This window comes from Achroia grisella, unplaced genomic scaffold (genome assembly GCF_030625045.1).
Source record: "Achroia grisella isolate CSIRO2021 unplaced genomic scaffold, CSIRO_AGI_Agris_v1 utg779, whole genome shotgun sequence".
NCBI classification, from domain to species: Eukaryota; Metazoa; Arthropoda; class Insecta; order Lepidoptera; family Pyralidae; genus Achroia; species Achroia grisella.
The window spans coordinates 3,707,418-3,722,959 of NW_026713019.1; the positions used below are offsets into that span (position 1 = coordinate 3,707,418).

The window sequence follows — 15,542 nt, forward strand, 5'->3', positions numbered from 1 at the left end:
TAGCTACCCTGGCTTCGCAGGGGTGTACATGTATTATACATATTGAATCACTCTGTCTATTTAAAAAAAAAATGGTTCAAAATCCGTTGCGTAGTTTAAAGATTTAATCATACAGACAGCGATAATTAACTTAAGATTAATTAACCAGGATTGTTCCGATGCCGGGTAAGAGTCTCTCGTCATATTAAGAGGATTTAACATACTATTACTACGCTGACTGGCTATGAAATGCCTTATTATATTTCCGTGTAGCAACAGATATAAGAATACAATAGATTCCCATTCCTTTTCATTCACAGAATGTTGTAAGACCGGACTAAAGGAACATAGTAAAGTACAAATACATGTGAAAGAAAAGGAAAACTCAACGCTTGTACACGGATATACGTGTATTGAGTGGTCCCAATAGTGGCGTTAATTTTACAATTACGCTATAGTTGTAAATAATGCAGATGTATGTTACGCGATTTGTTATAATATAATTTTGTTAGAGTTTTATACTATATATCTTTTTTGTATAATATCTTGTATATTATTTTCGTAGATAAAATATTAAATTTTATTTCATAATGTTCCTGTAAGCAGAGCTTGTGATATGAGTAGACTATGACTAGACAACTCATACATTGATTATATGTTTTTTTGTTTATGATTTATGTATTTTGTAAATACGTACATATATATATACATAGAAAACACTCAGGGCGTTACAAACAATCACATTCAAGAATATTATTTTTAGATTTTTAAAGGTGAATAGACTGAAAATCCTCTAATTTTAAAATAAAGTTTATACAACTTGATGCAACGAATTAAAAGATTATTTAACAAGATCTCCTGCTGTGTTCCCGTGTATTATCTTCGGAATATCTCTTCCTACTTCTAATTTATGTACAATATTTCACTTACGAGTTAAGACATAACATTTTCAGTTCTCAATCGATTGGTTATATGTCTATAGTATACATGTAAATTGTAAAATTTAACAATCAGAAATCCAGCGGTATGTAACATTCATAATATTGAGCCTTCCATATAAATTATCTTTGTATCATTAGCATACCTCGTATGTATCTACCGCCAATATAAAGAACAAACAATTAAATGAAATAAATCAATATATTCGAATAATAATTGAAATCCTTGTGTTTTTAACGGCTACATCTGAAATGTTCGAAATGTTGATTGGAAAATTGGAACCCACGTTAATAAATACATTTTCAAGATATTTTTTTCTACTAGATTTATATTCCGCTCAAGACTTTGAGACAAGAATATAAATTTTATTTTATAATAAAATAATATTATGAAAAATATAATTATACATATATAATTCTTAGAAACTGAATAATTCTTAAAATTATACAAACAAATAAATATCTTAAGCTCAGAATATTTTTATAATAAGATTCCTTGAAATATTTCGTAGAAATTTAATTATAACTTTTCAGGTATTTAATTCATGTGAACAAAAATGAAGTATATAAAGTAAATAAAGTAAGCTACTCATACTTAGATACTTTGTTTTTGTTCGCAGTTGAGTGCACACAACATTTTCTATTAGCTATATAAAAGAAAAATTATATACCGAACATGCTGTAACAGCTTTTGAAAAAGTCCGGTGCGAGAGCACTGGCAAGGCCCAGCAGTCCTTGGGGAACCTCCGTGGACAGGAATAGACCAAGAACTGCCAGCAACATTCTCGTAGTACGATCTGTTCTACTAGTACGTCGGGCACAGGACTCATCTGCTAGGCACTGCTTCTCCGGCTGCAACAAATCATATAAAATGGCTTATATATTAATATAGTTGATTATTGCCTTTACGAGTTAACAAAAGTATAGAGACGTTATTATGTGTGTATCTATAATAAATGTATACCTAAAGCCCAGGAAATAGTAATCAAATAACTATTATTACTCATGTATTTATTTACATTAAAAATCATGTCTAATTAAGGTAGTCGTCCCATCTATTTCTGTCCCGAAACTGCTTAATTTGGAAGAAAAAAAATCTTTCAGGAGTGAAATAAGTCAGTAAAATTTTAGGGCATGGATGCATGACACCTTAGTCTGAAATCACAACGCGTGAACGGTCCGTTTGGAACCAATTCTGTTTAGTTACATAAAAATTGTCTTTTTGAGATACGAAACACGCTACATAATTTTATTAATTATCCCAACATTTTTTTATTCCATAACTTCATTAAAACTCTTTACCCTAATAAATAATAACTTATACATAAATATTCATTAATTAAATATATATTCCGTCGCGTGTTTCCGACCTATTCTTTACCCCATTTAACAAAATATACATACATATTTATAGAACAATGGTTTCCCCTTTATTGTATGTTTTGTATAGGAAAGGTTTTTTCCACGAGAATTAAATTATAAGTCCAGATATTTTTACGAGTAACCCACTTTTTCTCAGTTTGTATATTGAGTGTGTAATGAAAAAATTGCTCAATTCCTTTAGTAGGCCTTCTAAAATGAATAGTATACATAAATAAATCCATTAACACCTCAATGTATTTTTACCAAAGATTGCCGTTAATTTTAAATTTGAAAACTAACTTCTTGACGGAACTTAGTTAATTTGTCAAAGCGAAAGGGTGTCTTAATTAAATTTGTTAATTTGAGCATTTATTAGATTACTAGTTCTGCTCAAAGTGTTATAGATCTAATTTATTCACATCTACATTAAATTAATACTAATTGAAATTCCGTGTATTTTTTTAGTACGCTTTAATTATATTTGTAGTCTCTAGACGGAGACACTACGATACGATGAATACTTCATAAATTAAAACATCAGTAGATGTTGAGTGGAGTGTCCAACTGCAGAATTCCAGCCACCATCGCAGGTATGCCCTGCGTTTTATTTCTCCGTGGTCTTCTGTGTTTCCTCGCTGTGTTCATCGTCTCTTTCCTAAGTCATAGCTTCTTATAGGTAACCTTGTGATCTTTTCCTACTTATAACCTATTTCCTGATCCAAATGAACTACTATAGTCCACTTAAGCACAATTAATTTATTCTCTAATTAGAAAGCAGAGCTGCAGTTGTTAAAACGACCGAATTTACATAAAAATTAATTCTTAATTTTTGTCAAAATAATATCACTCTCTTTAGAATCAATACTCTATAATGCTTAAACAATATCAGAGTATAAATAAAAAACCTTTTTACAGGTATCCCTAGGGCCATATGTACATGACTTTCCGATTTTTTCTTTTAATACGGTATAATTAAGGTAATAGAATTGTTAAATAATTTCTTCTCACTTTCGTTTATTTATACACATCTTCAAATTGGTTTCATTCATGTTTTCCTATGTAACATTGTCATATCTGTGATTGATGATGTGATGATTGATTGATTGATGATGATGATCTTAATAAATAATAATATGTCCGCTCATTGCAGCTCATTGTTAGAGCTCTAATGATAATGACTACAACATGAAAAATTATACTTACCGGTACAAATATAGGTTTCTAAAATAGTATAGTAAGTTAGTAGTTTAGATATTAATGTGTTTTATATGATTTGTTTATGTTAAAGAGCACGACTTTGATTGTGATTTCAGAACAGTTGTTTGTTTGTTTGCCATAACTTTATTGTGTACAGATGAAACATTTACATAAATCATCAGTACCCAACAATAGTATAAAGATGAGTTTATTTTAGTAAAGTATTGCTTGTACTTTGAGTAGGTAATGGAAGTTTCTTGATTTGTCTTGGTAGTAATAGATAGATATATTTTATTTTTGTTTTTATTTGTGTAACTGTAATAAAAATAACCTGACGGCTCACCTGATGTTAAATAGCCACTGTTGTATTTATACGTAAATAGCAATATGGACATCATGTCATGTGAAGTGACCGCTTATGTTGTTATTTGGGAGGACTAAGGTAACATGGCTTCTACACTGTAATTTCACTGCCTTATCACCTTTCAGCTAAGACGCTCTTTATAAAGCGGCTTGAGACAGATTTTCACAGACAACTTTGTACAAAGTCTACGTCGGTAAAGTTTTATTCATAATTATCTCTGTGAGTATAATAGTTTAACATAAACAAAATTTTGAAAAAGGCATATATGGTTTATTAGATTTAGGTTAGCTTGTATATTCGTATTCAAGGGTCGCATAGAATACCATAATGTCATTGCAGGACTTGATGACGCATTGTTTGTAGACAAATTTACACTGTCTCAGTCGAGTGATGTTCGTAAATGAAGTTCAGTTTGAGATATTGCTCTATTAGGCTAATGCTTTCGCAATACCTTCCATTAATACAAGGTTTATGCGCTACAGAAACGAATTATCATTATTACATATCACATACTATGTTATTATTGCAAAATATGCAGTATGATATGTATTGTAATAATCGAATTATGTTCCGTATTCAATGGGGTTATGTTTGAGCCCGGGATTATTGATTAACTTCAGTTTCATGGAATATTAATTAGCTAGATTGCCTGACGAGTGTCCCATATTGAGCTGTTGCTGCAATGCTTATTGAAAGTTTCAGGTACACTTGATCACTTTAGGGTTCCGTGAAAGCCTATTGTTGTATTAACTATGTCAGTCTTTGTCCCTTAAGTTAAGTACCCAGCTATATACTAATAGACACTTGTTATCGCCCAGTGGTGGAAATTCGACTAAAATTAATTTAAATTTTAAGTTCTATTGTAATTTTCTACATTATATACTGTGTTGTTATCACATGATAAAGTATGTAACGTTTCTTTTATAAGTTCGATTTAGTTTTAGTTTTTCAACATTAATATAAAAAACATTTAGTATTCGTATTCCATGTAAACTTTAAATATGCTAAATTTCATACTTCTCCGTCCGCGTTATTTTAAAAAAAGGGGAGTTCATAGTTTCGATACATGTATGTATAGATAGGATACGAACTAAGATGATATACTCACATTAAGAAAGTTCCTTGATTAAAATAAAGTATTTTTTCTTTTTAATTTCGTTCTTATTCTTTAAATTGTAATAGGTAATTGATTTAGGGGTTTCAATAGCTTCTGGAAACGTAACTTGTGACCTTTTTTATTGTATTTTTTGGAAGCAAACAATCGTGGGGTAAGTAATTTAGGCTCTAAAGGAACTGTAACATTTGTTCAATTGTGTCCTTACAAAATCCCTTTGTTAACTCACTATTTTTCTAGGTACTGTACAAAGAGTGTTACAACCAACATAAACACACTTATCATTTAAATTAACTAACTATTCAATTATATTCGAGCAGTAAATAATTTTTTGCGATAAAGATAAGAATTTCAGCTATATATTATGCAACAAAGGGGCTCATGTTCATGGTAATTTAATATTTAAGCCTAATTTATCATTGTTATATATTTTCTATTATAGTCCTTAAAATATCTATAGAATCAAGGCAGAAGTAATCCTTCTAATTTAAAACAAAAAAGTAAAAATTATAGACACTGTAATTGTTAAAACACAGTTTCGATTAGCAAATAAAGTAATTTTCTTTAGTTGGTTACATTTACAATTCTGTATAACTATCGTCGCTGACTAATATTATTATCATAATGGAATGCGTGTATTGTCTAATATTGAAAATGCTATTTCCTTTATGATTTCGTTCTGAAATTGTTGTAAATTCATGTTTTATACGCATAAAATATCACTGAGTTATTAGAAAACCAATTTGGAAGGAATAAACAACAAATTTTGTTTGGTATTTTTTCAACGCGATTTGAGGAGGATTTTTGTGTTCAAAATAATATTTTATATACAAATAAATTCTATGTAGATCACTTACGCACATACTCAACTCGATTAATTGTAATAAACAAAACTTCTAAATGGTATAATGTTTACACTATAAACTTGGAATTAAAAATAAACATGAAAACGACCCAAATACTTTGTGTATTTGAAAATAGTTTCTTTTGAAATCTCCTCTCAGTACCTACTTGTATTGATTTATTATGACTTATTATTTTATTGAAAACAATGGAATATTTGTAATATTCACTCGTATAACTATTTACTTATTCTTGAATCAGTGGGAATTTCTAGCTTATTTTTAATTTTAAATTGTAGGTACTTTATTCCTAAAAATGACTAGTTTTACGCATACTATTATATTAAAATAAGAAATAAAACCATATGATAGACGTTTTCAATTTGTATATGTGTTACATAATTGCATTTTTTGGTAGGTTGGTACGAAAGATCGATGTTTATAGTATCTATGTATTCCGATTTGTTTGTCTAGTGACATGAAGATCCTTAGTCACGATATATAACCATTATTTTTACTCATACCATATCTATAATAAATTTATTATTGCCATTTTTGGAGACAAAATTAATTGATGAGAAATAGAGGCAGATTACTACGGTACTGCACTTTGTACAAGTTTTTTCTAAGAAAAGTATTGATTGAATCAAATTTTATAACAGTTCTATTATAAATTAAATTATTATAAAATACTTAAGAACTTAGTAAGTAACTAAGAAGTAAGAACTCGGAAAAAGCTCTCTCTGAGCTGCTGAGTTAATATCCAATGAATACAAAATTAAATTTTAGCTATTTTTTAATTTTAAACTAAACTTATATTAGGCACTTAAGTAAAGATTTTATAACCATCTAGACATATGGCAAATTTTTAATAAAAGAATATTGTTCTTAAATTATTTAGAGCATTAGTCTACCCAATCAACGGGGAACGCTGGCTGTATCTTCAGAACCTTGCCTAGAGGGACTCCTTTTAATAATATATTTTAGTTATTACATTATATTTTTTAAGGTTAAATTCTTTGTTGTATAATTAAGTTATATATATATAGCTGGAATGTGTATATAGTATATAACATATAATGACAGTGTATAATATATGAAAGATTTTATAAATATTCATCGAATTTGGTAATTCTAATACTTTTTTTTATCCGCGCATGTAACACATAAACAGTGGGGTGACTTTGTGAAATGTCAATTAAATTTGTGTATTGGATTATAAAAAGTTTCGTCAAGATTATTCTTGAGTATACGCAAAATCATAATCCTTTCCGAGACGGGTTTCCTGATATTGAAAACGAAACACCATTTCTCAAGGTTCCAAACTCAAACAACTGTTTGAATTTGAGATCGATGAGGCGTTCAGTTTATTTTATATTATAATAAAATAAACGTTACGAAGATATTGAAACTGTTCTAGACTAGTTACACAAATATTTAATTCCAACGCCGTACCGTCAAGACAATACGTTAGTCAGTCAAAATTTTGATTATTTATTCACATTTCACATTCACATTCACGCTAGAGGAATATTAGGTTATCAACGTATGCTAAAATTATTAAGTATGCACAGGTAACTTCGAAATAAGTCAGTCAGTAATAAATTACATACTAGTTACAAAATTTATTCATTGTATGTATATGTAATTAGTGTTAGCGTAAGACTACAAGGTTCTTATGTCACCTAATTTTAGTTCACAGCGCTTGTTAATATTTCAGCACTAGAGACGCATGCCGTCTTACAAAGTTGAAACTTTAAACGTTACGTAATCTAGTAATTTTACTACGCTAGTAATTTGAATATATAAGTTGGAGCTGATACCTGAATTAATATAGGTACCTACGTATTATATTTTATTTTTGATTACTGTATTATCTCTGTTCATTTCGTCATTACCTTCTTTATAAATTACAAAATCTGTTTTTAAAAACTATTTCCCTGTCTGTATATTAATATGCCTTGTCTATTAAGGTTATAATGGGAAGTTTAGTGTTCTATCTAAGCATATATACTTAATTTTTGGTGTAAATATAGCGGGTACCAGAGTAGTTACATTATAAGTCTAATGAAAGAAAGTGGAGGTACCTACGAAAGTCAAAGCGATTACATAAAGCCTACGTCGAATGAGCTAACGGAATTGATAGTTATATGTAAATTGCAGAAACAATAAATACTTCAATATTATCGGCATTGATATATGCAACTTGCCAATTTACATACTTGTCGATTTTATGTGATAAGTTAACAGTTATTTTTTATGAAATATCTTTACAATGTTAAATACTATTATTAAAGTTAGTAACGGCGCGGCGTATCTCTTGATTCATCATCATCATCATCTCAGCCCGGAAGACGTCTACTGCTAAACAAAGGCCACCCCCAAAGATCTCCACGACGATCGCTCCTGCGTTGCTCGCATCTAATGCCTTCCAGCGATCGTGACCAGTTCGTCGGTCCACCTTGCTGGAGGCCTTGCCACGCCTTCTGGTCCGCGGTTGCCACTCGACGACTTTACTGCCCCAACGGCCATCTGACCTACGAGCTATGTATCTCTTGATTGCTGCTGTCTAAAGAAAGACTCTTTCTCGTATTCCGATAAATTATCTAATATCAATCAGTTTGTCCTTGAAAATAACTAATAGTTTGGTTTTAACAGTGTACATATAAACATACAAAAACTCTCCTGTTAGTTCTAGTGAAAAAAGTCACTTAAAGTGTGTTAGTTATGAATATAGTAATTGAATCAGTGATCATTCCTTTATTGGAAAGAGACAATTACAAGGTTTCAAGTAAAAAACGGATGGAGCAATTAGCATAAAATTTTCCCAAAACATATTTTTAAATATGGATCAACAAAAAAGGCAAAGGCTCAGCTCAAAGGGCTTAAATAATTAATTTGCGATTTTTTTTAACGCGTCGATTCTTTTATTAATTCATTTATCTTCAAATAATAGAAGGTGTCGTATAAATGGTTTATTATTATAGTTCTTTCGATAGTACATACTAATATAGTTGTTAAATAACCAGTTTTAATAAAAGGATATAAATATTATCGATTATTATTTTAGAAAACTGGAATAGTCTACATATTATACTCTATTGGCATGAATATTACAATACTATATAACAATAATAAGTTGCTAAGTTCTAGGGCGGATAGCGTAGTATATTGCTAAAGTTTCATAGAACTGACTGTGACAGTATCTTTAAAGCGTTCGTTCATTCAATAATTTAACCTTTGGCATATATTTCCCATACATGTTATAATGATAAGAACAATATTCAACCCATAACTAGCGAAGGAATATTAATGACTACCAAATTACAGCCTTATTAATATGTATTACAGTAAGTTGTCTTTAGTTCATGATCATTTCCTCATAGTCTCAGTAAGTAGCTATTTATGATCAAGTGTTTCATATAATAGCGTCTACTGAATAAAATCACATACCTGCGTAGAAGAAATAAAGAAAGGAACAGGTGTAACTGACATGTATTTATCGTGACAAACGAAACTTCAGTACAATTGGAATATTCAGAATATCGCATTTTTGTCTTGCATTTGCCATGCTACGTTATGAAAAAATGACATAGCGATAAAATGTGTGTTTATCAACATCATTAGTGAATACATTTGACTTCTGTTTACGTTTGTGCTAGTTTGTTACATTGATCATAAGACGTTCACGTAACGTATTCATGACTACCATTATAGAAAATTATTCGTTATTGTAACGTTTCAATGAATATTTTTTAGGAAATGTCATATGGTTACAATTATATTAATAATAATAATAATAATAAAAACTCTTTATTGTGCATAAAAAAAAAACAAATAATTACAAAAAAGAAATAAAAAAAAATATACGAACAAAAGGCGGCCTTATCGCTCAAAGCGATCTCTTACAAACAACCAGGGAGATAAAAGTATTGGGTGAGGGAAAGGTAGGTGGCGCACTATAAAAAGAGACTTAAATATTATATTAATACTAAATACATATACATACAAATACTAATTAAAAACTAAATTAATACTAAATACATATACATACAAATACATACATAAATAAAATATGTACAAAAATACATGTATGACGAAACAAAACATTAAAGAAAGATTTTTAATTAGAGAGAAAGTGAGATTTGACTAGTTTTTTGAAAATGGAATGGGATTGAGCAGATCTAATAGAAAGTGGCAAGGAGTTCCAAAGACGAATAACCTGGACAGCAAAGGATTGAGAAAAGAAGTTAATAGACTGAGAGCGGTTACCAGACAAAGACGTCTCGTACAGCGTAGCTCTCGGTCTTGCGGATCATTATAAAACACGAAGGACTGCTTTAAATAATTAGGAGGCGAAGGATTGATGTGTATAGTATAAAGGAGGGACAGTATGTGTCAATTCCTGCGAAAACGGATTGGAAGCCACTTGAGTTTATTGCGAAACTGAGAATCATAATCATATTTGCGGAGACCAAATAGAAACCTTATACACATATTTTAAAGTCGCTCAAGTTTGTTTAGCTATTATTATTGATTAAATTTTTCAGGCTATGTTAAATGATAGTTATAACTTAATGCCTATTAAGTTATTATAAATAAACTTTATGTAATTAACAGCAATAGTACTATACCTGTATCAGATAGTGCGGAATGAGAAATATAGTCTTCTGCAATTAATCGTACAGGAAAAATCCAGGGTTAACGACGACAGGGTTGGTCCGTTGTTATATCCGAAGATCAGGCAGATGCCGTACTTCATGGTTGAAAAACTTCAGGCAGTGGTTTAGGATGAGTACCAGGTCCCTTTTCAGGACCGCCATGGACAAAATAAAGATCGCCATAATGATCGACTACGTCAGATAGGAGAACGCACCTAGAGAAGAGGAAGTACTGTACTGCTAATAAGAATATAAATTAAAAGAAATATCACGTAACATCTACCTCATGGCCTTTAATATTTTATACTCAATATTTTTTCTATTTGAGTATTTAATTGAATTAGTGCTAATTGGTGGTTTGTATTCACACACTTAAACTTAAAAATGTAAAGTAATAATAAAATTATTTAAAAGAGCAACACGCAAGTTTCTTGCTCGTTCTTCTTGTGATGAGACAGCTTTCCGAACGAGCGGTAGATTAAAAAATGTAATGACTATTCAAAAGTGCTTCAATGTAAGTTTATTTGAATAAATGATTTAAAGGTTGCGATAAATTTATTAATGTCTGATCACGTTTAAAGGGTTCAATTTATTTTGCCACAATAGCAGGTGGGCAGCTCTGCGGCCAGCAGATCCTACGCGTAACTGAGATTACAAATGTAAGCATATTTATTTTATTTAATATATTTGTTGACACTTTGTGGGTGTCGAGAGCCATCACTCATTGTAAGTCATACTTTCAACAACGCCCATTTACAAATTTAATTTATAGTACTAAGTATTACGTGGAGAGGGGGAGAGAGGGATTATGAGTATTGAGAACTAGTGATCTTTTGCTAGTAATGTATCCTCTTAGCTCGACCTCCATGCGATCTCACCTGGTTTATTATTGTGATTAATTACTGGTGAATTCGCCACAATGGATAGACTGATCTGACTTCATCCTCGTCATATCATCCTCCACTGGTGCCCCACTACGATAAACAGGACAGGCGTGTGTACCATACCATTATCATCCATAAAAGAATAACTACGTATTACTTAAATATCTAAATGATCTTCAGTATGTAATATTATTCTAATTTCACGATGATCGGGAAAGCTTCATCTAAATGAAGAATGGACAGGTTCGTAATTATTACGGTCGAATTAAATTACCTACCAATAAAGGTACAAATGGTCCTATCTACGACACGTCTATATAAATTATTCACGAAGTTGGGTGTCTAGGCGGCATTTAATCGAATTTGTAATCAGGACAGACAAAAGTTAGCAGATCATCGCGACGAAGAGGAAACATTTGATGTGACGGAGACATTAATTGCACCTTTCAAACGGACGACCTGGTACATTTTTTTTAGTTTATCTTTACATTGTGACTTTGTTACAGCTTTATATTAAGATTAAAAACATCAACATATCGTATAACGAAATACGTTTTAGTATTAGATTAAAATTATTACTTTTTGAAATTTTCATAAATATTTGTAATACAACATATTATGAGAGACGCATATTAAAATTATAATATATAATATATTTATCGACTTATGCCACCCTTTGCAATATAGGCGGCTTCTACGCTGGATACACAGTTGATTTTTTTCGAACGATTCTAATGCTTTTGGCGCAGCTGGACTTTATAGATTCACCGAACGATAGGGGACGAGTGCAGTTGCCACTCCAAACCTGCGCAAAGACTAATAGAGCGGCTGAAGTCGATACCAAGCCTTAAATTGTATTGTAGTAGTGTGTTTTCTGTATTAGTAATCCTTAAATTGTCAATTTGAATTAATTCAATTTATTAACGTTCTTGTAAGTAAGTATATTGGCATGGAAATAAATTGAATTTAAATATTTTCAATTCAAAAGTTTTCTCTTACTAATATAATTTTTCTTAATGTTCACAATATATAGAGTAAAATAAATACAAGAAATTCCTTAACATTAGATAAATATGACACTGTAGTATAATGGGACAAATAAAACAAAACATTCACAATCTGGCGTTATTCCTCCTATGTACAAACTCTGTGATGTGAAGCGGTTTTACAGTGCAAAATGTCATGGCAATCTCAGTAATACAACAAGCACCGTGTCGACATATATCTTCCTTTTATGTTATACAATGGTTTCCTTGTATGTATATAAAAGGAGCCCCTGCTGAATCAACCGCCGGGATTTTTCCACAAAAAGATTGTTTCACTGGAATGACTTACCGAAAACTCTTTAATACCTCTTATTTTCCTACAATATAACGTTTTTTATGATCTTTAACTATTTCATCTATAGTCATTATGGAAATCCAGAATTAAAAATATAGATTTATTTAGCATAGCTTCGGTTTAAATTACCTAAAGTGTGATTTAACTATAGATTACCGATATGTAAACACATAAGTAATGCAGAGAAAAATATATAGCAGTAAGTTTCTACTAATTTGATTTTTTTAAAGACTTCTTATACCCATAATTTCACATAATTTAATTTTAAGTTATATTTCTGTCATGATATTATTATATATTTCTTTTGTCTCTAGCAACATCCTCAAAAATGTCGTAAAAATAATAATGGTATTTTTATAAACAATAACCATTTTTCTATTTTTTTCTAATTTTTTTACTAAAAAAAAACTACAAAATAAACCGTTATAAGCGCAAAATTATTAAATTTACTTAAATTATCAAAAATCTTTTTATCGATGCTTTCGACTTTCATTAAACTCATACATGTTACACCCAAAGTGAAACTGATGTTACACAGCTTATCGACAAATTGACCATTCTAATATAACAGTATATACTGTTATATTCAATCAAATGTAATGTGAGAAATTTTAAAAGTCAAGGATTAAGCCATAAAAATATTTTATCCTAATCTGATATAATCGGGATTGTTCTTAATCCTTCAAATAAACCAAACTGCCACGAAAATGGTTCAACCAATTGGGAATTAAATTGCCACGTATAGGCACCTAAAAAGGCTTTAAATTGTAGCAGCTCTCGTTGTGCATCGGGGATTAAAAAGATGTAACGACAGAGCGGTTGATATTTGGTTTAATTTTATGTACATAAAGCTAGCGTAAAGATAGATAGTGTTTAAAGTTTGATTTAGAATAGTGTATTCAGGTTATTTTAGAAGATATTATTATATATTTCTTTTGTCTCTAGCAACATCCTCAAAAATGTCCGTTAATGCTTTCGACTTTCATTAAACTCATACATGTTACACCCAAAGTGAAACTGATGTTACACAGCTTATCGACAAATTGACCATTCTAATATAACAGTTCGCCTATTGTTCTTAATCCTTCAAATAAACCAAACTGCCACGAAAATGGTTCAACCAATTGGGAATTAAATTGCCACGTATAGGCACCTAAAAAGGCTTTAAATTGTAGCAGCTCTCGTTGTGCATCGGGGATTAAAAAGATGTCGTAAAGATAGATAGTGTTGAAAGTTTGATTTAGAATAGTGTATTCAGGTTATTTTAGAAGGTTCGCCTACGTCCTTATTTGGCAGCAAGACCGTAACTATAAGCGTACTTTACCCTCGTCAAAAATGCTTATTTGGTCCCTAAATTTCTGAAAATTCAAGTAAACATTTGATGGAATTATATATTATCGATAAGAACTTAAATCGAGCACTTATTAGTTTTAATTGGTGTGTGTACTCCGCAATAATTAATTTTTAAATGCATGACTTACAAACGAGGGTTCTGTCTAAACTACTTTCACAATGTCGATGGATTTAATTTTACAAGCCCGTCTAAAATGAAATAATAGAAATAGGAAATCTTCTGAACAAATGTAATTATATTCTAAACTTACCTCATTCGGTCCAACTGTTGACCGCTTGAGAAGTTTTTGCCTTTTTCTCTCTGTCGTCGTTAACTTTGATATTAAACATGTGCTTAATATTGACAGAGCTATGCTCGGAACAAGTTTAAGTATTACACTGTAGATCCACATTATTGCTGTGACCAATTCTACATTTTTAGACATTTCTAACACATACACGGTCCGATTATGAGGCAGCGAGAGATCTTCGGCGAATTCTGAATTGTTCTGGGGTGTAACTTCACTGGGAACTATATTCATTGCGAAATAAATAGGAAGACACAAAAACGGACACATAATATAAGCACTCACTATGGCTATAGTTGTATTTCTTTTACTACACCAAGTTCGGTTCTTTTGTGGAAAGGCTATAGCAATATATCGCCACACTGCTAGAGTAACGGCCAACCAAATTGATATAGTATGGAAGGTTTGACTGAATATGGAATGGAAATAAACGAAAACAGTCCACGCGTACGTATTCTTGTTAACTTGAGGTCCAATTTTGATGTTCATGTGAAGGGCGTAGGGTATATATTCGAGCATAACTAGAAGATCGGCGACGGCGAGTCCTGTGAGGATGGAGTTTGTGGGGCTCGTCATCTCTCTTCGGCTGAGTACAGCAATATTGATGGAATTCGTAGCGGAGCCGACAATGCAGATGACCAGAGCGATGTAGCCGTGAAGTCGACTGTACGCCTTGTTGAAATCGGTGGCGCCGGGCACGCAGTACGCGTCGGTCGCGTTCGCCATGCTCGTCGTCCACTCTCGCTTCAATTGATGTTGTCATCGGCGCTGGAACGACACTACTCTCACGTCCAATTCATACTGCGGTGCCCGGTACGTCATCACTCAATCCTGCAACAACACAATTTCTATCATTATTAAAAAGCTTAGAGTTTATAGCTTAGAGTTTTAGCGTTACATAATTTTTATGTTAAATTTGATTAATGTAAATAACAATTTGTGCAAAGTAAACTGTTGACAAATTCTCCAGGGAGGGAAAATATAAACAAAAAAGATTTCAATAAAAAAACATGAATTATATTTATATGATCATCTATAAATGTAATCTAAACTCGTTTGGTGATTAATGTAAGTGAATAGAATTTATGATATAGGTGAGCGATAACAAGAAATAGTTGATAAATGACGATGTTTATTTAATTAACATATGGGATGTAGGACGTAGTAATTAAGATCTGGAAGATATGTGAGGTTTAGGGTGTGTTGAGTAAGTAGGTTGT

At 31.2% G+C, this 15,542-nt stretch overlaps 1 protein-coding gene across 2 annotated transcripts in view; it reads right to left on the bottom strand.

Annotated features, from left to right (window-relative positions):
- The window catches only part of LOC131850699 (G-protein coupled receptor dmsr-1-like), a 67,226-nt gene that overhangs the window by 16,743 nt on the left and 34,941 nt on the right, over positions 1 to 15,542 (bottom strand). For both annotated transcript variants that reach the window (XR_009357850.1, XM_059201020.1), the window contains exons 2-3: positions 14,287 to 15,153; positions 1,589 to 1,769 (exon numbers count right to left, since the gene is read on the bottom strand). Coding sequence is in view for 1 of the 2 variants with exons in the window: in XM_059201020.1 (XP_059057003.1) it covers positions 1,589 to 1,769; positions 14,287 to 15,048 (943 nt within the window). In the remaining variant the exon portion in view is untranslated. The remainder of the gene's footprint in view (positions 1 to 1,588; positions 1,770 to 14,286; positions 15,154 to 15,542) is intronic.